This window comes from Pelecanus crispus, chromosome W (assembly GCF_030463565.1).
Source record: "Pelecanus crispus isolate bPelCri1 chromosome W, bPelCri1.pri, whole genome shotgun sequence".
NCBI lineage: Eukaryota > Metazoa > Chordata > Aves > Pelecaniformes > Pelecanidae > Pelecanus > Pelecanus crispus.
The window spans coordinates 5,313,480-5,339,133 of NC_134675.1; the positions used below are offsets into that span (position 1 = coordinate 5,313,480).

General features: G+C 35.3%; 1 protein-coding gene across 1 annotated transcript in view; it reads left to right on the top strand.

Moving 5' to 3' along the window:
- The window catches only part of LOC142596550 (nipped-B-like protein), a 107,462-nt gene that overhangs the window by 39,432 nt on the left and 42,376 nt on the right, over window positions 1-25,654 (top strand). Inside the window, 5 exon segments of the mRNA XM_075725737.1 lie at window positions 4,378-5,913; window positions 20,421-20,603; window positions 24,990-25,187; window positions 25,329-25,400; window positions 25,487-25,576. Of these exon segments, the coding sequence (XP_075581852.1) occupies window positions 4,378-5,913; window positions 20,421-20,603; window positions 24,990-25,187; window positions 25,329-25,400; window positions 25,487-25,576 (2,079 nt within the window).

Sequence of the window (25,654 nt, forward strand, 5' to 3'; positions counted from 1 at the left end):
TTGGAAAGATTTCAGATTAAATGGAAGAATGGAGATACTTCTTTAATACAGCTCCCTTCATCCAGCTGCTGTCCCTAACACTTGCTCAGCTTCTGAGTATATCCGTTTTCAGGATGGATATTCTTCAAATCACGATTGACTTGCAGTTTCAGCAGAAATGTATTTGCAGGTATCTGTGGTTATTCCAGTGCAATGTGTTTTTGCACAAAGGTTCTGCAGTAATTAATTAATTTCTAAATCTGAAAGTACTCATTGTTTTGACATGCAGATATTTCCAAAGATGAAGGCCACAACCTGTCTCCAGGAATATTGTTCATAACAGGACAGGTGAGACATAACTGCTTGGAAATCCAGCTAACCTTTTTTTCCATTTCAAACTTGTGGTTCTTGTAATATTTTGTTTCTTGCACCACAGTGACCCATTTAATTTGACAGAACACCTCTGCTATTTTTTCGAATAAGTTAGCTTATGATCTTGCTTTGAGTACCAAGGTACTGCCTTTTGGTGAGCATGTTGCAATGTAAAGAGAACATCCATGCAGATTTGCCAAGTCAAAAGAATGCAAACATAGGAGAATAACTGGGAGGATCAGACTGTGCTGTGAACTGTCATAAATCTGTTCAAGGAATTGAACAAAATGCAGATATGTTTTGGATGTATCTACATTCCTGGGGGAGAGGAGTGAATAATGTTTCTAAAAAGAAAAGAATTGAAAACAACAAACTTGGATACCTGATCTGTAATATAGTCAGAAAGCTCTTCTGTGGCTTACAACATATTCCTTTTATTATGAAAACTGTTACAAAGAGTGAAGCAAAAAGATCCTGATCACAGTTTATTGGTCTCAAGAGCTTGTGAGCCTACTTGTTCAGAACTGTGGCAAGCTTTGAACCTCGGTCTGCAGGATTTGAAAGAAAAATATGTCTGATATTTTGGCAAAGTCCTAGATCCTGATAATAAAAAAAAATTCTACTGTCTATGGAATGAAGTGGACGAAGCTTGGATACTGATGCCTTGAAGGATATGAAGTATATTTGAATGGATATTGTAAAAGTTCCTAAGTTCATCTGTTCATTAAGACCCTAAGGGGTCTTGGGACTCATGCCTTAACAAGGCAGATTTATGCAAACTTGCATATATTCGATTGTAAAAGAGAAGACCTGAAGACATCTGTTTTCAGAGGTTAATTACTCTCTCCTCACTTCTCTGATGCTCTATTGATTATTCTCATATAGTTCAAAGTGATGAGTTCAAGATTTGATAAAGTCCTCGAAGCCCAATGGTGTTTTTCACCTTTCGTATTTCTGCAGCTATGATGGCAACCTAAAAAGTTTTTGTGCTCATTCAGTGGAGTTTTTTCCATTATGCTCAATGAAGATAGTGGTACTATGTACTCATCCTACCTTTAGTGCCCTAGTTCAACCTGATATTTTCATATACTTGGGCCAGCTTTTTTGTCCTAGATCCAGAAATCTCATAGAGGCAAACCAGTAATGATCAAGTCTAGTTCTGAGGATCTCCATCAAGATGCACTAGAAATATGAAGAAATCTGCAAGTAATCTGTAACTCCGTCTGCAATCACCTTGCCATTTAGGAAAAGAAAACTTTGAAGGCATACCTTTCTTCTCAGATAAGATGTCAACAGGTTGTGGTTATAACTTACTAAAACATCAGTACTCAGTTGTCAAGAGAAATGAAGAAGGTGCATCAGAAGAGCTCTGTATTTAGAGGGAACATGCCAAGTTGTGATGTGATCATCTGTATCTTCTCAACTTACAATTTGACGTTTTGGATGATGATGAAGAGCAGCACTTTGAGCCTGGTCAGTTATGGAAGTTCAAGAGACAAAATTGGTCCTACTTGAATTGTTTTGGTTGTTTAATCTTGGAGCCCTCAGCATGAGGGCTCTGAAAGGTGAGTTTTGGTTGATCCAGCTACAGCAGTTTAAGGCATCACAGCTCCTGGCCATTTGCCTTGCTCCTATAGTAGGGGTAGCAGAAGGAAACATTTGCTTGGCTCTTAGCTGACTTGTTCAGTCTGGTAGGTTAATGCAAACCATCTTCACTAGTGCCTTAAGTTGATGCACTGGACAATGAAACGCACTTGTGGAAATGTGAATGTGTGTTCCCTTCTGCTACGGGTGATAACCGCAGTTAAAGGAATGGGGCACATAACTGGTAACAGTAATGTCTTAAAGGCTACTGTTAGATCCACCATCAGAGCTTTACAGGACTTTTTCAGTGTGGCTGACGTTTCTGGGTTAAAATGAAAAAGCTGACTGACTTTTTGCTAAGATCACAAGTTTTTCAATTTGTGTTTCAAAATTTAAAGAGTTTTAGTTGAGAAATAAGGTAGTGATATGTGTGTGTGTATGTATGTATATTAATGTGTATGTTTTAAAAAAATAAACAAATTTGAAATCTGTCAGTCTGGAAGCTTCTACTTCATGGCCATTCCTAAGACCTGCCATGAAGCTCAGTGAGGTCAAAGTCCTCTTAGTCACAGGGAGAAAAAGAATTTTTGTCACTGCATGAAGGTTTCAAAAAAATACATTTGTTTTAATAAGTAGTGTAGGGAAGTTAATCTATATAAGCTCTCATATGAATCCAACAGTAGTTGTTGTTGTACAGAAAAAGCAAAAATCGCCATGCTAAAAAGCTGCACCTTCGATTCGGCAAATTTATTTTGCTTCACGTCTACCATAAAGTTGGCAGGCGTTCCTACAGGTTTTTGTTGAACTTTGAAAAGTTCCTTTTTTGCAGTTGACCAGTTTCTGCATGGACTTTATTGTATATGTCTTTACTGTTTTCCAGACATTAAATGTTGTGCATAATTTTGGAGTTTTAGATGTTTTGGAGTTAGAGATGTACAAATAGATTTGAGAATGAAAATGATGGAAAAAAACCACAAACCTGTTCACATCACTGGAATTGACCATATTACTACTTGTTACTGTGTTCTAATGTTAATTTTGGAGATGATCCTTCAAAGTTTTAATTCTTCTGAATTAGAATCTTCTACAAGTATAGAAGAAATTAGAAGTCATATGTTATAATTCTGGTTTACAACTTGAGAGGTTGGGTTTTTTTTTCCCTTAGAGTTTAATTCCCTCTTCCTTGATTGCATCCTCCTTACCCTTCCCCTGCTCCCAAAAAGAGATGGCTCATTGCATCTGGTGATAAGGCACCACAAATCTAGGCACAAAATAAGTTATTTTTTATATATTGCATTTGTGGTCTAGATGTTTTGACAATAGATCTACAACAGCATTTCCAACCTATGTTTGGTCATTACTTAGACTTAAAATCATATTCCCTGATTACAGAGAAAGTCATTGCTTTTTTTTACAAATTACAAAATGATAGTTGAGAAATGAGAATATAAGCCTTAGTGCAGGTAGGGCTTTTGAGTTTCCTGGCAGAAATTAATTTTAGTTTAGAGTACCATGTTGGTAATATAAATAGGTTGTATTTTAAACGAATAGAACATACTCTTTTTTATATTTCCATGTGCTTCTCATTTCTATAAATTCTACCAAATTACAGGGTGTGTGGTTGGCTCACTTTTTATTTTTCTGTATTCTACTCTTAATGTTGTGGGGTTTTTTTTTTTTTAGTGTAAACTGAAAGGTTTATTGCAGAGTCAAGCTCTTGACACTACATAAAATTATCACTGAACTTTTTATTTCATCCATGAAAAGCATTATGGTTGCAAAGGGAAAATACTCAAGCTTTTAAGTGTGTAGTGGCCCCCTGCCTAATACAGATGTGTTAAGGTATAGACTCCAACTCTTGATATACTCCTTGTTTCAAAGAGAAGCATGGAGTGTTGGAGTTACTTTAATCATTTTTGTTCATTGTTCATGTGTTCCCTGGCTACAATATGTGTGAAGTCCAACTGATGCATTGAACCAAGTAGGGAGAACCTCTGTCTTAATCATTGCAGATCCTTGCTTAGTTCATGTACAGTGAAGCAGGCTGAATCTGCAGAAGAGTAGTATTCCTCAAAACTTGCTTCAAGTGTAAATTGATTTTTTTTTTTCAGTCGTTATGTATTGCAGCTGCTTTATTAGATGGTTCTCTTGGGAATTTTACAGGGACTTTGATTTCATATGTTTTATCGGTGTTTTTTAATGATTAATTGGCACATGTGGTAGACTGACAGTGAATGATATTCTGAATACATTAAAAAGTATTAGAGAAGTTCTATTCTTGCTTTTAAATTCAGTGGGTTTTGTTGTGTGTGCACATACGTGCTGAGGAGGATTAATTGGTGGGGGTGGAGGGGAATGGACATTTTTGCTTGGACATTTACCTGTTTCTATATATATATATTTCTATATATATATTTGTGTTTTTTCTCTTTTAATTTGCAGATAAGCCTCTGAAGAAGCGAAAACAAGAAAACAAACCACAGGAGGCTGGAGGTGCTACTGGAGGAAATAGAGCAGCTTCTCAGGAGACAGGTTCTGCAGGAAATGGGGCGAGGCCAGCATTGATGGTTAGTATTGATCTGCAGCAAGCAGGAAGAGCGGACTCTCAGGCAACAGTAACTCAGGATTTGGACACCATCAAAAAACCTGAAGAAATTAAGCAGTATAACGATGGGTTTGTGTGTGTTCCCCAAGAAGACACAGTTGGAGTTAAATTTAAACCTGAAAATAATCCTGAGATTTTTAGGAAAAAATCAGACTTTGAGGGTCAAAAGACAGATATCCAGCAAAATGAAAACAGACAAATGGAATTTCAGCAAAATGTGAGCAGGCAGTTGGAAAGTAAACACAATGAGAACAAACAGGTAGAAGCTAAACATGAAAGCAAGCATGAAAGCAGACAAATGGAAGTGAAACACAATGAGAACAGACAGACAGAATCCAAACAAAATGAGAGCAGGCAAATGGAGATGAAGCAAAATGAGGGAAAACAAAATAATGGCAAGCAGGAAATAAGGCAGAGGCCCGAAATGCCAAAACAGAAGAGTGAAGGCAGGCCTGAAACACTGAAACAGAAGAGTGAAGGCAGGCCGGAAACGCCAAAACATAGACATGATAACAGGAGGGACTCAAGTAAACCATTGTCAGATAAGAAAATTGAAATATCTAGGCATAAACTAGATGTGAAATCTGATCCTTCAAGGATAAAATCTGAAAGTAGATCTGATCCAACAAAACAAAGGCCTGATGGGTGTTCAGTTTCTGATACACTGAGGCGTGACCATGATAGCCTTAAACAAAGATCTGAGGACAGGGAGGAGTCGGAGAGATACAGAGGAGATCCATCCAAGATTAGAAGGCCTGAATATTTGAGATCCTCAAACAAAAATGCACATGATTCTAAGCATGGTATTAAAACTGATGGTTCAAAAATTGAGAAATTTGAAAGGAAACATAGACATGAGCCTGGTGAGTCAAGGGAAAGATTTTCTTCTGGGGATCAGAAATCAAGACCTGACAGCCCTCGCATTAAACAGGAAGGTAAAGGAGATTCTAGTAAGTCAAGACCTGATAAACCTGGTTTTAAATCACCCAACAGCAAGGATGAACGAAGGACAGATGGTAATAAGAGTAAAGTAGATAGTAATAAAGCACATGCTGACAATAAAGCAGAGTTTCCCAGTTATTTGTTGGGGGCAAGATCTGGCGCATTGAAACATTTTGTCATTCCAAAAATCAAGCGTGATAAAGATGGCAATGTCACTCAGGAGTCAAGGAAAACTGAATTTAAAGGTGAACAGAAGGACAAAGTAGAGAAGATTGGGCTAGTTGAAGATCTAAATAAAGGAGCTAAGCCTGTAGTTGTCCTTCAAAAGCTTTCATTGGATGATGTGCAGAAATTTATTAAGGATAGAGAAGATAAATCAAGGGGCTCTTGTTTTAAACCTAACAAGAACAAGTCATCCAAATCTAATAAAGGTAAGATTTATTTTAATGTTAATTGCATTATATCTTGTACACTCCTGTTCTTTTAGATTTGCTACTCCTGTGGTTAGAAATTAAATGCAAACGTTTGATAGTTAGTTTATATGCTTGCTTATATGGTGATTTTGGGGAACAAAGTGAAACTTGTCTATGGGATTGTCATTATTGGAAATCTTGCTACAGTGTAACTGAAATGATTTGTTTACTCCAATGCAAGTTCCTAATGTAGGAACACTTAAATAGTCTTAAGCTATACTTCAGCTACATTAGTTTAATCTGGTAATTTATCTAGTTAAACATAACTGCTATATGAATGATTTAAACTGGTTTAAGTGTGTCTGTATAAGGGACTGGTACTACTGTAACTGAATCAGTGTAGCTGGAGTAGCGGGAAATACTATGTATACATGCCCTACGATTCTTTTGTATTTTTAATTGGAAATGAAATGTGGTTTTCCAAGGGATGTTTTGACATGATGAAATAAGGCAATTACAAAGTCTCATCTGCCTCTTTTACACTATAAATACAACTCTGTTGGGAAGCCTCCACACTTTAGGCTGTGTGACAATAAGCTTACAAAAAGGGTCTGTCTTTAGAATTCTGTGATATTGTTGTCTTTAGGGTCCAGTGTATGCAGAAAGAGGAAAGGAACTGGTAAACAATGGGCTGGCATTTTCAAATTAGTAATATGAACAGGAAATTATTCAGAATAGTTTGTAGGTTTGATATTTGATTGATTGTCTCTTCTGCAGATTTAACACTTTTTTATAAGATTGCTTTTTTTCTTGGTGCTATAATTTTGGCTTCTTTAGTTTCAGACTGAAGTAAATAATTTTACATTGTGAAATCAATGTTACTAACTGGTCAGGGTTCCTTTCTTTTTTAATATTTAGCATTTAAAGCATTTAAATTTCTTACATAGTTATGGTTATAGAGCTGTTATGTCTCAAAAATAGACAAATAAAGTGGCAGGGGAGAGGATTTCAGCTGTATACAGGATTATTTATGAATGCAGTTCCAGGTACATTATTGCTCATGAATTTGAGATTAAAATGTTTTCTTACAAAGTTGATCTGATAAGAAATGATGTAGAAATCATCTTTGTGAATGTATAACTATGTTTATGTGCAAGTGTACCGAGTTGATATCTGTAAAATGAATTTATTGTGCTATGTCTGTTCTCTATCTACTAACCTGATTGTATTGACTCTTAAAGACTTAATAATTCAGGATGAGTATTACTTATTTGTAAAATATTAGCCTCCTTGTTAAATATTTTTCTCTTTATCCTGGAAATATTAACATTTTCCCTCTCCCTTTTTGAGGTTCAGAACAGGCAAAATTTCCATTTCTAATAATAATAGGTATCTAGAGTCGGACATAAAATTATGACATCTTTGCTGTCAGCTTAGTCTAAAGATTTCAGATGAAACTTTTATGTTCTTGATGGGGAATACTGAAAATTTTCTGATGGAATTCAGCTCTAGTCTCAAAAGGATAGACTTTGAATTCACACAATTCTATGTGCAGAAAATCAGTAATTTTTAGAGCCCTCAGAGCCATATACAGTGCATGTATGCTTTCTAAAATGATTGTGAAGTAGACTCTTTTGTAGTCTGTATTATATGTGGTTATTTATATAGTATATTTTAGTAACGTGTAAAGGTTTTAATGACATCCTATTGGCATGACTCTAGCAGCTGTGTCACACATGAACAATGCATTTATTTTAAAGTCAGGTTTCTAACTTTTCTGCAATGTTTTTGTGTATTTTGTGTTTTCTGAAGTCATATATTTCTTACATATTCTGAAATTAACTTGGGACATATTTTCCAGGGGAAAAAAATGTTTGAATCAGATATCAGTCTCTTTACTATTGTATCTAGAATAAGATTCTTACAATGATACTAGAAATAAGTTTCGTGGAAAGAATAATGTTGTAACTATGTTTCTCTTACAAATAAAGTTTTGAATTTTCAGCCAGGCAGATTTCAGTGAAAGTGTCTTTGAACTTCAGATTTTTCATGTGTATTTTTAGTTTTACATTTTTTTGCCCAACTTCCTGGTAACCTACTTCCTAGGATATATTATACTAAATAATTAGGTGAACTCCAGTATTTTAAAAGGTTCATAATTCATAAAGATATCTCTTCATAAGCCAAAGTCTATTTGTCAACAGCTGACTGATATAGAAAATATTCATGTCATTTCCACAATGTCCTCACTCCAACTGAGAGAAATAGCATTCACTGTTTTACTCCATGCCATTTTTAGTTATAAACATTTAATACACTAGGAGATGTAATTTTCATAAACATTTTTTATTTAGTTCACCCTATATTTCTTAATAGATTGTAGCAAATCTTTTCTAGTGTTGCCTTTTAGCATCATTATTCCACTTCTTCTTGCATCCCTCTTATTCCATGTAGCTTAGTATCTTTCCTTCTTTTACCTCCTTGTATTTCTTGTCCTTTGTTTTTCCTTTCTCATCCATCCCTCTCCCAAGAAAATGTCTTCTGGCTTTGTCATGTACAACATCATTGCTGTGATTTATCTGAAATCCAGTTTAAAATAAGATTAGTTCAGCTAGTTCAAAACACCATTTAGATAGTCATTCTGTCTTAAGGGACTAATGCCCATTCATTATAAAACTCAGTTAAATTGACTTGGTTTAAGCTAAAATTAATGCTATGTATGCTGAAAGTCTATACAACTTCTTACATTGTTTCAGTAAACTTTAAATTTGAAAATCATACCTTTATTGTGCACGTGGATAAACCTTGCATTGTACTATAAAAAAACAAAGTAACATTTTACTCAAATTTTATAGACAGGTTTGAAATTTTGTTATATGAATGGGGTAGCCGTAGTACACGATTGTTAAGATTGAACCATCCTAACAGTCCCTTTTGGCATTTACAAGGAAGAAGCAACATTTTTCTCTCTCCTGATCTTTGAGCGATTTTCTGAAAGATGTACTCTAGCTCAGAGGAAAGTTATAGAAGATTTTTTTCATAGTATTTTTGTTAAGGGGTCTTATGGTGAAATTTTGTGGCCTGTTTTGTCCAGGTCAGAATGAATTGTAACACTTTTTTACTTCTGGTTTTAACATCTGTGAATGCCTTTTATCCTGGTTTTAATGCAAATGTATGTTGTTGGGGAATCCATGAAACTTTTCCCTTCAAGTTTGTGCCTGCAATGAGGAGGTCATGTTTGCTATCCTTTCTTTTCAGAGCTTCAGCGAATACCTTCTCTGCTGCTTCTTATAGCTATACTGATCAGCTATGTTGAGATGGGAGCTGTTACCAGTTTTACAGTTACTGCATTCTGAACAAGACAAATTTTACTTTCTTAAAGTATGAAACAGATATGAGTAATGAGAGAAACTGTAACTGTCTGTGTTAAGGAGATGTCTGAGTTGGTTTATAATATATTTGAAGGATTGGCTTTCCAAAATAAGCACTACATATGTAACGCAAGGTTTAGTTCTAGGACAAATGAGTGCACGTTTTTTAAGACTTGTGCAGAAACACCTTTTGGGTCTTCAAATATCACCTAAAAAGACTTTGTTGTTTTTTAAAAGAAAAAAAAAAGTGATAATTTCACTGCAGAATCTAATGCAGAATGCTACTCCTTCATTGTGTAGATTGTTATTATAGGATTTCATTATCTGTACAACACAGAACTTTAAACACAGGTTTTCATTGCTCACTACAAGTCTTCCTAAATATACTGTGTTCTCTGCTGCTATGATCTGGAATTTGAGTGAAGATTTGCTATTTCTTCAAAGGTCCTCTTCATATTTTTACAGGTGCAACTAAAAAATTTGCTGCTGCTTAATCATCTTTATGTCGCAGAGTTAAAACAATGCTTCTAGATTTTTCTGTGTTCTATGCTTGTGTGCTTTTTTTTTTTTTTAATTCCAGATGACTTTTTCAGAGCCTATAATAACTATAATTTGTAGTCAGTGGTAGGTTGTAGCAGCATAAAATTCTATGGCATTTGTGTAACATAATGGTCCATCTTTGACTTCTATCACTGCTGGAAACGGTCTCACTTGTGAAGCAGTGTAATCAATTAGGTGCTCATCTTCTTGGTAGGAGTGACAAGAAAGGGAGTATTCCACGATGAAAAGCTGTATCCAGATTGTGTTGGCTCAGTGAGCCAACTTCTGATGCTTCTCACAGTCTTCTGGGCAGCACAGCAGAGCTACTCACCAATACTTTTTGGTACAGCTGAAAACTATAGACAAAAAGGGAGTATCAATTTTAAACATTTGTTTAAATCCTTCATGTATAGGACTTCTACAAAGACAAAATTGGCAAACCTTTGAGAAAAATAGCTTATGGATATTAAGTCATCAAGAAAACTTTAGAGTTCAACTCAAATTTATTTCCAAAATAACAATTTCTTGATGATGAAACAGACATACTGTTGTACTCACTGAAATCAGTGGGTCAAGCAGCTGTGCTGCAAGGAAATAACTGGAGTAAAAGCATATTTCCTTTGGAAAGGAAAAGGCTGCAACTCAGCTTGCTTACTACAGATTGTGCTTTTGTAAAGATAAGCATTGTGAAAGTCCGTAATTCCACAAATCTGAAATTTGGAATCACTGTTTTAGAGTTCCTGGTAGCAACTGCATTTGCATGTGGGAAGGCCAGAGTAATAACCCACTAAGCATCTTGTATGTGCATGTACTGCCAGGTGGATCAGGCATGTCATAACTTTCTCTGAAGTTCTCTAGTAAATTATGCCACATTTCAGAGAAGTAAAGGATATATTTCATGGTTTACAGCAAGGAGTTTATCATGATTCTTCTCAGCTGAAGTCTTTAAAGCTTCTCTTAAACTCTAAATTTAACTGAATTTGTAGAAAAAACATCACTTTCATAAGAATTCTACAATCTTCCTGGTTTTACTCTTTTCTGAGATATTAGTGACTACCTCTTTTCAACTTAACTAGTCTAGAAGAGGAGCTGGCTGTCCCTCGTGGCATTAGAAGTATTTAAAGATATGTTGGATTTGTAGAGGAGCCATTTTAATATATACTTTGTCCATTTAGCCCTAATTAATTTTTTTTCTCCTTTCTGGACTGAACAGGTTCATAGTTTGAAAAATATTCCAGGCATTGTTTAGTCAAAAGCCAAAACCAAGCTATATATAACCAGTTAAATCCAATAGTCTAGGAGGATCTCAGTTCTCTAGCATGGATTGTTCCTACTTACAGGGATTTTTTTAGGCATGGTGCATCTGTCCTATCCCAAAAAGTATGTTGGGATGTGTGTGGGCATTGTACGTACTCTCTGGGGCCTTCGTTTTTGGCATTAGTTTTTCAGAAGTAGGTGTTGGATAAACTGATAGCGGTAGACAGCAGGAATTCAGCAGTTGCACACTGGAGTCCTTTCTTGTGTTGATCTATTACCAGTACAATAGGAGACATTTTCAGCACACTGCTTTGCCTGGAGGCTGCTTGAGTTATTTCCTATTTTTGTCTTTGCCACTAAGGTAAATATTTTGATTCTTGTTCTCACAGTTGTTCTTAAGTCTTCTCTGGATAATAAGAGTGAGCTTTACATGTTGCACTTCTAGTTCTTAGCAGCAACAATAAACTTGACCAAATCTACTAGTTTCATTGTACTTTGGTTCATCCGAAATATGATGCTTTGTCTGTTTGCAGATCTAGGAGTGCATTGTTTAATTAGTTCACTTTTGAAAAATTACTTTGGCACATGTAAGTGATAGAAATTTATTATCTAATTTGTCAGAGCAATTTGTTGAAAGTCTGAAACTGCCTTTGGTTCATGGGCTTGGATGCTTGATCAGGTTCCTCTTATTTCTGGGAAAAGCTAAAGCTATTTTACACATATGATATTTGCAACAATGCATTGCAATATGTAAAAATGTAGGCCAGCAATTTGTTTGACATTACAATATGCAATGCAGACCTGTTCATGTGTCTAAGTATCTAAATATGGATGTTATTTATTGGCTTATGTGCAGGGATACATGATCAAAATTTTTGGTTTGAATTTTCTTCTAGACAAAGGGTAAATTTGGCAAAATACAAATAGGGGAAAGCCTCACATTTGCTTCTGGTAAATGAACTTTTCTGTTGCTCGACATTTTCAACTGTTTTAGGAGACTGGTTTTGTGTAAGAAAATTTAAATGATTTACTTGAAATTTGCAATTTGTTTTTGCTCGATGGGAATATTACCAATTAACATAAAGGAAAACGATGAGACCTTTTTTGTTCTTCAAATTACTGAACTGTTGTTTGCATCAAATAAAGGTTCCTTAAATATACTTACTGTTTAATTATCTTCTGAGCAACTTTTCTGTAGTATTTTATATTAAAAGCTAACATATCAGCAATTTTTTGTTCTTGTTTTTAATGCAATTAAGTTACTTTGAAGAAGCAAAACAAGAGTAGCTTTATGTGATATTTTCAGTGATAAAGGCTGAGAATCTTTCCATGATAGAGCGAGGTAAAAGCAGATCTTGATGTGCCTATAGTCACAAATTGGATATAAATCATGGTATTTGTTTTGCTTGTTCTCTGCAAAGACCTTGGTTGTATTATATTGAATAAATAGGAGTTTTTCTTTTACAAGAAGAAAAATTGAGGTTTAATTTGATTATATTTAATGAAGGCCTTTTTTCTTAGGTGAGGCCCCATGGCTCAGTTTTTAAATTAATCAGAATACATGGTTGGGAAAATGCATCAATCATAAATTTCAGATTCCAAACATTAATAGTAACAGAAAATTACATGCTGTGTTTTGTACATGTACACAACACCTTAACTTTTTAATACAATAAATTGAGTTGACTTAAATTTCAATGCATATGTTCAAAAGCAGTGACAGTGAAATCCAAAAGCAATTCCCTGACACTGATTCATAAATGTGAGGTTCTTTGTGCAGCACTGCATTTATTTCAATTGCCAATCTTGCTCCATTTTACTCTGAGTACTGCTATATTTTTTGTGAAGTATCTTGCAAAACTAGACTGCTCTAACCTTCTGTTATTGATTTTTATAAAGGCGAGAAGTCAGTGAATAGCAATAGGGAATAAAATAACTTGTGGCTATAGTTGCTGCAGCAATCAGATAGCTTGAAGAAATCATTGATACTGATGTAATGTGAGTTCTCATGCTTCTTGACATCTTTGGAGAGTGTGCATTGGGTATATTCCTTGCTCTCTGGATCCTTCAGGGCGCTCTTTGGAAATCTCTTCTTCAATGTTTCTTGCTTCTAAGAGTATTTTGTGCTCCTGTAAAATCCTTTTTTAATCTGTTGTGCTTAGCCATGGGCAATGATGACCTCTACTACATCATGGAATTATTCAGTTGCTGTGTCCAGATTCTTCTCTGACCCACCAACCTGTCTGGGTCTCATTTCTCAAGGCCAGAGCTAAGGACTGGAATATAAACAGGGAGCCTGAACCTCTCCTTTTGTTTAGCCCGAGGCTGAGAGCCTTCCCTTTGTGCCAGTATTGGGGTAGATGAGGAAAAATGATTTTGAAAGATGTGTTCAAGCAGGTTCTATGGAATGATATAGAACATACTTCTTCCTAACACTACTTCTCTCCCTCCCGCCAAATCCATTGCAAAAGAATCCTGTGAGCGCAGTCCCTTGGGCAGTGGTGAGGGGATCTCAGTCTCCAGCCCTCTTTCAGGCGTGTGTGTGTGAGCTGAGCTCAGGAGTTATCCCTTCATGGATGTAGCCAAAAGGTGAGGGTAAGGGGCTCAATAGAGAGTTATATCCTGTTTATAGGATGTAGCTGTATACCCTTCCACAAATTTTAAGGCAGAGAGTGGGAGAGGAAAGAGGAAAACCACTGAAGTAAATGGATGATTACTCAGACTATTGTCATCAGTACTCATCTTGATGGTGTGTTTTTCAGCTGATGATATGATATTGAGATAAAAGTGGAACTTCTGTCTTATGAGCAGATATACTTTCCTCATACCTTAAATTCCTCTCTGAGAAAAGGATTGCGATTTCCCTGTGTTTCCCCTTCTGTTCTTAAAACTCTCCAGGGCACAGAATTATTTGGAGGAGTGTGATGCTGGTGGGCAAGGGACTCTGATCACCAAGGACTCGGATATAAAGAACATACTGGAGCATTTTAAGGGAGAGCACAGTGGAAAGGATATAATTAAATGTGTACACTAAGGGATAGCTGAAAATTTTCAGCTTTAACTAGTAAGCTGTTCATCAGTCACAGAGAATCATAGAATCATAGAATCGTTTAGGTTGGAAAAGACCTTTAAGATCATCCAGTCCAACCATTAACCTAACACTACCAAGTCCATCACTAAACCAATTAAAGGTAGAGTAGCAATTTCATGTTTCCTGGCTTGGTGGCTGGATGTGTCCCTTTGCACTGTAGTGCCTGAGTGCTATACTGTAACAGTACTTAACTATTTTTAAAGGGTGTTTATTTTCCAAGCATCCTTATAAAGTAGGGAAGTACTTTTATCCCCTCTTTTTTCTTTTAGTTCTTAATCTAAAATAGAACCTGATCTGCATGAGTGGTTGTAGTAGAATTCAGCTATGAGTCTGTGCTGATGTAGTTTACAATGACATGGCTATCCAACAACAAGAAAGAAGGCACTCTTGTTACGGAGTAAGAGTGTATTTTATTTGATTTAGCACAGAGTTTGAAGGTTGTTTGAGCTAATCCAGAAAGAAATGGCTTTCCTTTCTGTATATATGTCTGACACAGGAGGTTTTATCAGTGTAGTTATAGTGGTGACCCAAAATGACTAGAGAAAGTTAGACAGTAAGCTGGTGATACATAAGGGAGGTAGACCCAAAACTACTGGAATATCCTCTATCAAATGTTCAGAGAGGACATGTAAGGAAGGAGAGCTTGGCCTCTGTGGAATAACAGCAAGACTAGTCATCAGCAAAATAAGAAGAGTCCAGTAGGCAGTTAATGTCTTCTGTGTCTAAAAAGGAGTGAGGGGAAGGCAAAATTGAGCTGTAATCTGTAAGTTTTTATTTTATTGAATTTTAATGTCAAAATGAATGTGGCAGTTCACTAGTGTAGAAGTTCCAGAATGTGGGGAGTGGCTAAACTTAAATTTCTAAACACTGAGAAATGCAAAGTTAAGATTCATATTCCCACCCCAAACAAGTGGCACTGTTCCCTCTTAGACCCTTGTGTGTTCTTTTCTATAATGTCTTGATATTTGGAAAAAGTTGCATTTTAAAATACAAGGTATATAAGGAGATTACAAATATAAAATTGCATTAACTGCAGTTTTGCTTATACTTTGCAAAGTATTAGCACATAGAAATGGAAAAGACAGTATTTATGGGAGGCTAATTTATGCAAAAGACTTCATTAACCTAAACCTTAGTTTTGAAATTAACTTCAGGGGCAGTTTTTCTTCAAGCACTTGTTCGTTTGTTGCAATAGATGTATGTACAAACAGGCCATTTTGATGTCATGAGTATTTTTAAAGTAACCATATAAGCAAACTGATATGGATTGTTTCCACTGTATTAACTGTCTCTTATAGTTATGGAAGTAGCAATTCAGAGTTTAGGTTTCTAAATGTTTTTGAATATTGATGGCTTGTTAGTTACTAGGAAATTACACCAAAATGTAATCCATACATCTGTTTTCCATAATTTGGAAAGCAAAGATAAATCATTACTGAGAAGATAACAGAGTTTATTAGTGTTGGTTTTGATTTTATGGCAGGAACAGCCTCTCTGATCCTGGAAAGCTGACCTAAGCATCAGCAAGCATCATGCCCTTTTCCATAGCTACTTGTTTGAAGTTACCATATCAAGCCAGGTGAAACTAATCTGAACACACTGATTGTTGTGTCAAAATATACTTGTGCTTTCCATATTGAATGGATCTAATAAAAGTCCATAATGATGTTACATTTTTAGTGGGTTTTTTTTATGTTCAACCTCTCTTGAAGGCATTCTGGTGATGGATACATCTGCCTGTTTCAGGGAGATCTATTTGACTTGCAAATTCAAGGCAAAGTGATTTTGGATCCTTCTAAAGATTAGATTTGCGTAAATATTAGCTAAAGTTAAAGGCTGTTCTACAAACTTGAAACCACCCATCAAGTTATGAACAAAAAGCAATGCTGAACTTTGAATCAGATCTGTGCCTTGCCATTCTTTTTTTTAAGCCATACGTGAAGAAGGGAAATACTATATCCACTAGACATTTGTAGAACTCTCTTTACTATACATGGCAAAACCCTTTGAAAAGCTTCCCAGATTAAAATAGAATATCGGAGGAGGTTTACAGACTAATTCATTTTTAGCTAAGATTCTCTGGCTAGTTTTTAACTGTATTATATTTTGTCGAGATTTGTTTGGTGAGAAAGAAGTATCTTGACAGTCAGTGGATATTCAGTAACAGCTGAAGATTCTCGAATATCTTCTCCAAGAAACCTTTTGATAATGGCAATCAAACAAAAACAAGCAATATGTTCTTCCTCCAGCAAGCAACTAGTAAGTCATGAACAGCATTGCATAGGTTTGGAAAAGCACTGAAGAAGTGGTTGTTCATATATGCAGTTCTTCAGGATGAATTGTTGATGAATTGTTCTTACAGCTACTCTGTGACTCGCCCTTCAGTTTCACTAATGTGGAGTTTATCAGCATTGTGATTCCTTACAGTGGAGCAAAAATTTGGTTAGGATGGCACTTTTCTTGTGGGTTTGTTTGTTTGTTTTAATTTTTACAGCAGCTTTGAGAATATGCATAAGTGATGTCTGAAGAACACTGATGCCTATGGTCCATTTCAGGCATACTGTATATGCTGATCACATGCATTGCAAAAAATTGAGTTATTCTGTTGATGAGGACAGTTTTTCAGAAAGCTTGGTTTACTGGGGCAATCTTATTAATTTGTGGAGTAACTTTTTAGTAAAGTTACTTTCTCCTTTGGTATTTAAAAAGCCATGCAAACTAGAGTCAAATGTAACTGATTAAAGTGGAAGCAGGAAAGTAGGTACCAGCTCTTAGCAAGCTTATCAAACAAATTGAAAAACTGAAGGTGATCATACATGTTTTTGTAGATGCTTTCAAAATGGTTTTGTGTTCTATATTTTTTAATTGTTTTTGAAAAGTATCCTGTAAACTGAAAAGGCATTAATATGGGTTTTATAACCTAATGTTTGTTGCCATGTGACTGGATTCTTATGGTGAACTGGATTCTCTTAAGTATTTCTTTACTACCCTGAACAAATAAATAGTACATTTATTATAAAATATGGAGCTATAAAAAAAGGAATTTAGTAAGATGTTTCTAGTGAAGATTGGGTTGCCCTGACTCAACATAAGTAATGGAGTGAAATAAATATTAATAAGCTCTTGACTTGGAGTCCCACAGTATATAATATCCCTGAATTTCTTCAGAAAGGATGGGGAGTCCTTTTCCATGTATATCAGAATTGTTCGTACATGTGCAGTCATGCTTAACTCCTTTGTACTGCATGAGTAAAACTCTTTTTAGATTTGGTTATTTACAATCCTCAGCAGCTAAGGAAACTGGGCATGCAACAAACTCGTTTCAGGGAACATTGTGACAGAAACAAAAACTTTACAAATGGCTTACAGTAATTCTATTTGTTCTCTTTTCTGCTATTCTCTTCTTGAATAAAGCAAGCTTTTCATATTCCCTAAAAAAAGAAAAAGGGGGAAGCTTATACTGTCATCTGAAATATCTGTAACAGAGTGCAGTTCAAGCATTAGTTGAATTTAGCATTGGAGAACATAAAAAACTCGGAACTTTTGAGAAGGAAATAAAGTTATTTTTCCAAATATTTAAAGTACTTGCATTTTTATTTTTTCGTTGATGTCTAATTAACACTGTGGTAATTGACTTATTTTTAAAGATTGAGTAGCGTTCTACCCCAGGAACAACATCAATAAGGAAAGCAAGAATAGATATTCCTAGGAGGTAGGAGAGTAGTAGCATGTGATTTTTGTTTCTTGTTTGGGTTTTTTTTGTTTTTTAAGGGTTTTCTTACTTAAAATATATCACCTTTCATCTTACTGAGATGTTCTTTGTGCACAGTATAAGGAAAATAAAGAATAAATTCTGTTCTAACAGTTCCTCAAAGCAATGATCACAATCTTAAAATTACATCATGAAGTATTCAGGCATAGTTTTGAAATTGAGTTTGAAATTGAATTGAATTAGTATTTGGTCATGGAACTCTTGCCAAGCTAGGTATACAATCCATTACTGATTTGTTTCCTTTTCTGATTTCCTCTCCAAGCAATCTGTCTTACTAGTTATTCTGGTTTTAAATTTACTTTTCATTGTAGACTAGGAGAGGCTTAAAGATATATTTGTAGAAAATACTCCTGTTAGTGTAAGCGCATCTAGCCCATCTAGCTTTTAAGCATCTGTATGAATCTTAATGCAACTTTTGTTCCTTTACTTGCAGCTGTTTTTTGCAATGTCTTTGGCCAGATTTGCTGTAGGATTTATGCTCTGTGTGTTGTCCTGCTGATTTCAATGAAATTACCAGCAGTGCATGAAACTGAGAATATGTGTTAAAAAAACAGGATCTGAGGCCCTTTAGCGATTTCACCTGTGGAAATTGTCTTAAAACACGTATGTGCAAATTTTCCTCTAGTCTGGGGCTGAATGTAAGCTAACTCTCTTCAGACACTGTATAGGTGTACAGAGAGACATGGAGTATTAGTGTGGGGACACCACTGCTCAGACATGGCTATGCAGTGTCCAGATTAGACCTGGCTGGCATCCAGTCAGCTGGTGGTACATACAGAGGAACTGATCTGTCCATGCTGTCATATTTCTGCCTATCTTCAATCAAGTGCCCAGCCTGCAAAGAATAACCATTTCATACCATGGTAAACCACACTGTGAAATGTTTTCTAGCATCTTTGAAAGCAATATTGAGAATTTAGGTAACTTTGGCAGGTGGTGATTATCAAAGGATGGCAACTTAAAGCAAATAAATAAGAGTGACCATAGCATGGGGGAAGCAGGGACAACTTTTGCTATCAGTTTTACTTTATAGATATTTCCCTACCTCAGTTCAAAAACCCCAATATTTTAAGTTAAGTCTTTTTTACAAATGCACTTAAATGGGATGACTTGCTGAACATACCTGAGAAGTATAGAAAAATAATTTTCTGATCATTAGTTTCATTGCTTATAGGCAATTTTTATGGATGTAAAGATATGTGAAACCAGTAATATATGAGACTTTTTTTTAAAATTTTGTTGCTGGAAACTATTTTCTCATATTAAGGCTCTTCTAATTCCAGTTAAAGTTGTTTAAGGGCGGGGGGGGGGGGACGACGACGACGACACTAAGTTTGGATTAGAAGATGGGATATTAGTGTAAAAATGGAAATAAATTTTAGAAAGTTATGTTAGTGATATAGTGAATGCAATTAAAAAGTGAGTTATCATCCAGAAGGTGATTTCTTGGAGGATTTTTGTGTGTTTGTGTGTGTGTGTGTGTGTGTGTATAGCAATTGGCAGGTGATTTCCTCTCTATCTAAATAATATAATATGCCTTGGGAAGAAGAGAGGCACTTATGACAAAGGCATTTGTTCTGTTGTTGGAAAAAGGTTAACGGTTTAGTCCAATAATCTTAAAATCTGTGTAATAGGTTCTTTGATAAATAAAGATATCAAATAAATAAAAACCCAAGAAATACTTTTGAATTAATTTGATTTCCTTGTGTCACTTGTAAAATATTTTGACTGTAAATCTCCTTCATACTGACTGCATATGGGCCTAATCATAGTTTCAAAATGTGATGAGAATTGTGTGATGATGTCTAACTGTTTACCTCTGTGGAAAAGAAACCTGATGTGGTCCAGCTTGCTGTTTGTCTATATTAAATAAAAATCTTTCAACTATGCTTTGTAACAAAATCAAGCAAAAGTTTGGGTTGCATTATAAAACTACTAGTAGGAGGTAAGAACAAAAATCTGAGGCAGAGGTTGGGATGTCAATGATGTGGTCTGTATTTAGGGATAAGACCCCAGAGATTCTGCCACAGATTGTCTCTACCTACTGGAAAAGGGAATATTACTGTCTTGTGTACACTAAATAATATGAATGAGAATAAACGGAACTGTTTATGAGGCATAATGAATCTTTAATTTGCCTACACTGTTAGAAAACCTGTTGAATTCAGAGGATGAACCAAAATAAGACTAAATTTTGTGGAAGTAGATCAAGGACGTCTTTTTACAAAGGAAATTCACCAATTTGAATTTGTTTATATGCCTGACAAAATATTTTATTGAAGGAGATGTGTATGCAATTTATTATGTTAATTTCTAATTGCAGTGTGAACAATAAATGCAACTTTAGAAAGGGCTGTCAAATACATCCAAGTATATCGAACTGTGGTATTATTTATTAGTGGATATACTGTAAGCAGTTCCTGAGAAAGGACTGTAGTGTTGGGCCCTTATTATCTTCAGGTTCACATTTACTCTTCTTGCTCTCCATTAATAGGTAGCATAGATCAGTCAGTGTTAAAGGAGTTGCCTCCTGAGCTCCTGGCAGAAATTGAATCCACCATGCCGCTTTGTGAACGTGTGAAAATGAACAAGCGCAAACGTAGCACAGTTAATGAGAAACCAAAATATGCTGAAATCAGTTCTGATGAAGACAATGACAGTGAAGAAGCTTTTGAATGTAAGTAGTACATTGTTCTGTTCCTACTCCTAAAGAAGGCTAATATTTTGCTTTTACAAAAAGATATACTTTTTTTTTTTTGTTGGCTACCCTAAACCATATGAAAACAAATTTGCTGTCCAGACAACTACTTGGACAAGAACCTTTTTTTCCTTTTAAAAGAAAAATTACTTGATTTCAATTTGTCACTCAAGATGAAAAGCAGCTAGTTGTTAAATTTCTTTCCCTAATTACCTTATGGGAAGCCACTGCCTAGATTTTTGGGGGTTTTTTTCAGTTGTGCAGTGAAACATTTTTAGCCAATCAGATTAAATAAAATATCCTGTAAAGCAGATCAGAAAACTTGCACACAAAGCTATGCAAAGAAAAATTTCAGTAAATACATTTTAAATTATTCTGAGTTTCATTGATAAGAAAAGCAAAGGATCCCCTCTTGAATCTTTCTGACATGATAAATTAAGAATGTTAGTGCCCAGAAGTTTCTTAAAATATTTCTTCTTTTATTATTTCCATGGTATATTGCTTGAAAAACTGGAATTATTGACGATGGTTTCTCAAAATAGCATTTGCTGATGATACTATTTTTGAATTAAGTGATTTCAAAGGAAGAGAGGAAGCTTATAGTTAGACTTTTGCTGTGCAATCAGGTAAAGTTCATAAGTGTCAAAAAATTGTTATATGCCTCTGAGTTAGGAAGGGCTTTCCTACTTGCGAATAAGAGTGTAGTTAGTTTGTCACTATGGTAGTTCAGTTAGCTAACACTGAAAAGAAACTCCATTAAAATGGAGTGAATCAGTTCAGTCTGAGTAACATCTTAGTTGTGTTACCTATGCAGGGCTACAGGAGAAGTGCCTATTGCTGTTAATCTGAGAAGGCATCTTGCTTATAATGATTTTTTTCCAAGTTTAGACTCTGTCCATCTTTGCTTATCTAAACATCTTACTGAACTTTTGTAAAACGTAACATTTTGCTTCTTAGTCTTTCTTAGGGTCCAAAAGAGAAAGATTTGTTTGTCCTGCTTTTTTAATGTTTCAAGTTCTCGTCCAACAGATATGCAACGCGTATGCACACATACACATAAAAATTATAATAGCGATACCTCTGATCTTTATCAAAGAAGCAGAAAAGAATGTCCTTTTGTTTGTTTGTTTTTCATTTAAAATAGAACTGAATAATGCTGCTTTGACCGTGAATATGAGATCTTGAGGTAACTTGTAATCAGATGATTTGCTTCATTCAGGATTCTATATTCTCTCTTTACCGTGTCATTTCACCTGTTTATGATGTTAATAATCTGGAACAGTGAATTAAAAAAAAGAATAAGTAAAGCAAAATTATTTAAGTTGGTTGGGAATGGAGAGGATTGTCAGGAATTTCAGAGAGATCTTAATCTACCTATTAGCCACAGTGGCTGTTGAAATTCTTAAATGCAAAGTAAAGCAAATTAAGGAAAACTTTCACAGTAATTATATGCTTTAAGGGATTCTAGGTTCACTATATCCACTCAAGAGATCTGGCCATCATTCTAAACAATTCATTGAGGACATCTGGTTTAAAAATAAATTATAATATTTCTCAAAGGATACTGTAGAAATGAACTGAGTTAATACAAGAGACAAAATGATCAAGAGAATGAAAGATTTGTGACAAGTATACTAAATAGATTTGTACTGTTACAAATATGAATTTCAGAATTCTTTTGGTTGTCTAAAATTGAACTTTAAAAAATATGAAATAGTGATTTTTATAGAAGAAGAGAAATTTGTTTATCTCATGAAAAGGGGGCATTCCGTTAAATTAAAGAATGAGAAATTAAAAATTGATGAAATCATTCTCATACAATAAGTGCTAAATGTGTTATTGCATAAATGTTTGGCAGAATTCAGATGAAATTGGGTGTTTATAATCCAGATAGTCTTTATTTATGTATAAAATTAATAATAACTCTTAAAATATTATTAATGCTTACATTTTTAGTCAATTTTATCTACTTCAAAATAAACTTTGTAGAGCAATGACTGATTATGAATAGCTGTTCCCATGTTCATCTTATTTGCCTTGCAGAGCCAGCACAACTGTAACACATTCTGTTTTGTCGTGCAGCATTGATAAACTGGTCAATTTAAATTTCTGCTGGAAAGCAATGTTGGAGGTTACTTTTCTCATGGAGATGTAGCTGGGGTCAGAATTCGTCCTACAGAGCTTAAATTGATACTGATGATTTGTAAACTGTGGAGACAGATTTCATCTACCTCCACAAAATACTGTCTCATGGGGGGGAAAAAAATCAGTTAAGATGTGTAAAGTCTTTTCCCATAAACCCCCTACTTTCTTCTCCAGTATGCTCACTTCAGGTATCCCAGACAGTTCTCCATTTCTTCAATCACAGTTAACTCAACCATTTTAAAACTGACAGTGTTAGTAGCTCAGGCCTCGTGAACATGACTATAATGCCTCCAGAAGCAAGTCTGATCCATAAGCAGAACAGCTCAAAGCATGAACTAAGTTATTACCTTAAACACTTGGACCACCTCTGTGCAGAAGTTTCATACTATATTTTCAGAAGTGGGAGCCCTCTAGGGTGCAATGCAGAGCATTAGTATCACCACAGGTTCAATGTTGTTGTTATTAGTTCTGAGCCTGGGCTGAGTATTGACCATATCCTGGTACTATACCAGGTATGACTGTATCCTGGTACATTTCCTATGCTTCTCAATAAACTGGGGTTGTGGAAAGAACTTGTCAGTTCTGTTCCAGTTCTGTATGAATGCTTGGAGCCATTTTACTCAGAAACAACCCTATTGTCATGGTTTAGCCCCAGCCAGCAACTAAGCACCACGCAGCCGCTTGCTCACTCCCCCTGCCCCGGTGGGATGGGGGAGAGAATCAGAGGATTAAGAGTGAGAAACACTCCTGGGTTGAGATAAGAACAGTTTAATAATTGAAATAAAGTAAAATAGTAATGATAATAGTAACAATATAATAATTATAATAATAATAATAATATACAAAGCAAGTGATGCACAATGCAATTGCTCACCACCCACCGACCGATACCCAGACAGTTCCCGAGCAGCGATTGCTGCCCCCCCGCCAACCCCCCCCAGTTTATATACTGAGCATGACGTCATATGGTATGGAATAGCCCTTTGGGCAGTTTGGATCAACTATTCCGGCTGTGCCCCCTCCCAGTTTCTTGTGCCCCTGGCAGAGCATGGGAAGCTGAAAAGTCCTTGACTAGCATAAGCAGTACTTAGCAACAACTAAACCATCAGCATGTTATCAACATTCTTCTCATCCTAAATCCAAAACACAGCACTATGCCAGCTACTAGGAAGAAAATTAACTCTATCCCAGCTGAAACCAGGACACCTATATATAGTCATACCTCTCTAAACTTCAGGAGACTTGGTTCGAGACACATGTCAGGGCTGTTATACGCAAGTTCACAAGAATAATAAACTCTGCTAGTCTAGAATGTAATGTTTTGGAGCCATCTTGATCTTCACAGCACAGTCTGTGTTAGACATCTCTTTGCTAGCCCAGTTATCCTGTTACCTTAGATAATGGAGAGTTGGCTGATTTCATGAATGAAATTACCTCCTCCTCCATATCCTTTTTCTGTTACATCTTAGCACCCTCTCCCCTTCAGGACTGTCTTTGAAAACAACAGAGATCTCTCCATTCCCCCACCACAACCTCTTTATTTGCACCAAGTCTCTGTTTCTGTATAGAACATTTATCCCAGTTTTTCAACATTCAGTTCTGCAGGGCTTTTTGGTCCTGACTGAAAACTGGTTTTAAAAACCTTCTGTGGTATACTGTGGTATACAGCGAGTATACTCGCTGCCTGGCCCAGAACTGTGACTCCATCTTTCTCCTTTACACTGAATTTACTGTGATATATGTCAAGACAAAATTTTAGTTGTCTTGGCAAAACAGAATATCTTTAAGCAACTAGGTTATCAGGTCTCATTGGAACTTGCTGTGTTAGATGGGCAAAGCAATCACTTAATTGGAACATGGACACCCAGTAATAGTCACAATTTAGATAACTGAAGAAATTATCTCAATGTTCTCTTATGAAAGGATGAAACTTATTTTGATTTGTTCTAATTTCCTTACTTTGTTTAAAAGGACAAATGCCCTGTAAATTTGCATTTTTAAATGTTTACTGGTGTCTTTGCCAGTTTCAGGCACAGTTTTCATGTAATTCAAAAGAAATTGTTAGAATAATGCCATAACAGAATTTTATATGGTAGTTTTAGAGTGTTCACTTGTTTTACAGAACATCTATACACTACAATTTAACTTGCAAATGTATAATTTTGAGCTATTAAATGTAGAATTTTTGTACTCTATAATGAAAATGCATTTCATTTCTAGCTTCTCGTAAAAGACATAAAAAGGATAGAGATGAAGCTTGGGAGTATGAAGAACATGACAGAAGAAGTTCTAGTGACCATAGGAGAAGTGGTTATTATCATGAAGGAAGGAGGACTTCTGGTAGTGGCCGTTACCGTAATCGCAGTCCTGATGACTCTGATATGGATGATTATTCTTCTCCTCCTAGCCTTAGTGAGGGTAACTTATTTTAAAAATTTTATTTTCTTCCATAATACTAGTGCATTTTTAAAGGATATGTTAAACATTTTAAAATAAACATCTTTACATTATTGAATATAAGCGTAAGAAATGTAAACAATCCTTTATTCTCTTAATTAGTGGCTAGAAAAATGAAGAAAAAAGAAAAGCAAAAGAAGAGGAAAGCTTATGAACCTAAACTAACACCTGAAGGTAATTTTAGAAGATTTATTTTCTACAGTTTGTATTTTCTGTTTTGTATATAAAATAATTATATATACATTTCTTTTTTTCACCAGAAATGATGGATTCTTCGACTTTCAAAAGATTTACTGCTTCAATAGAGAATATTTTGGAAAATTTAGAAGACATGGATTTTACAGCTTTTGGTAATATGTCAGAAATTTTCAAAATGCTTCCCCCAATTAGAAACACAAGAAACAAAAAACTTTGCATCTCAGTATTTT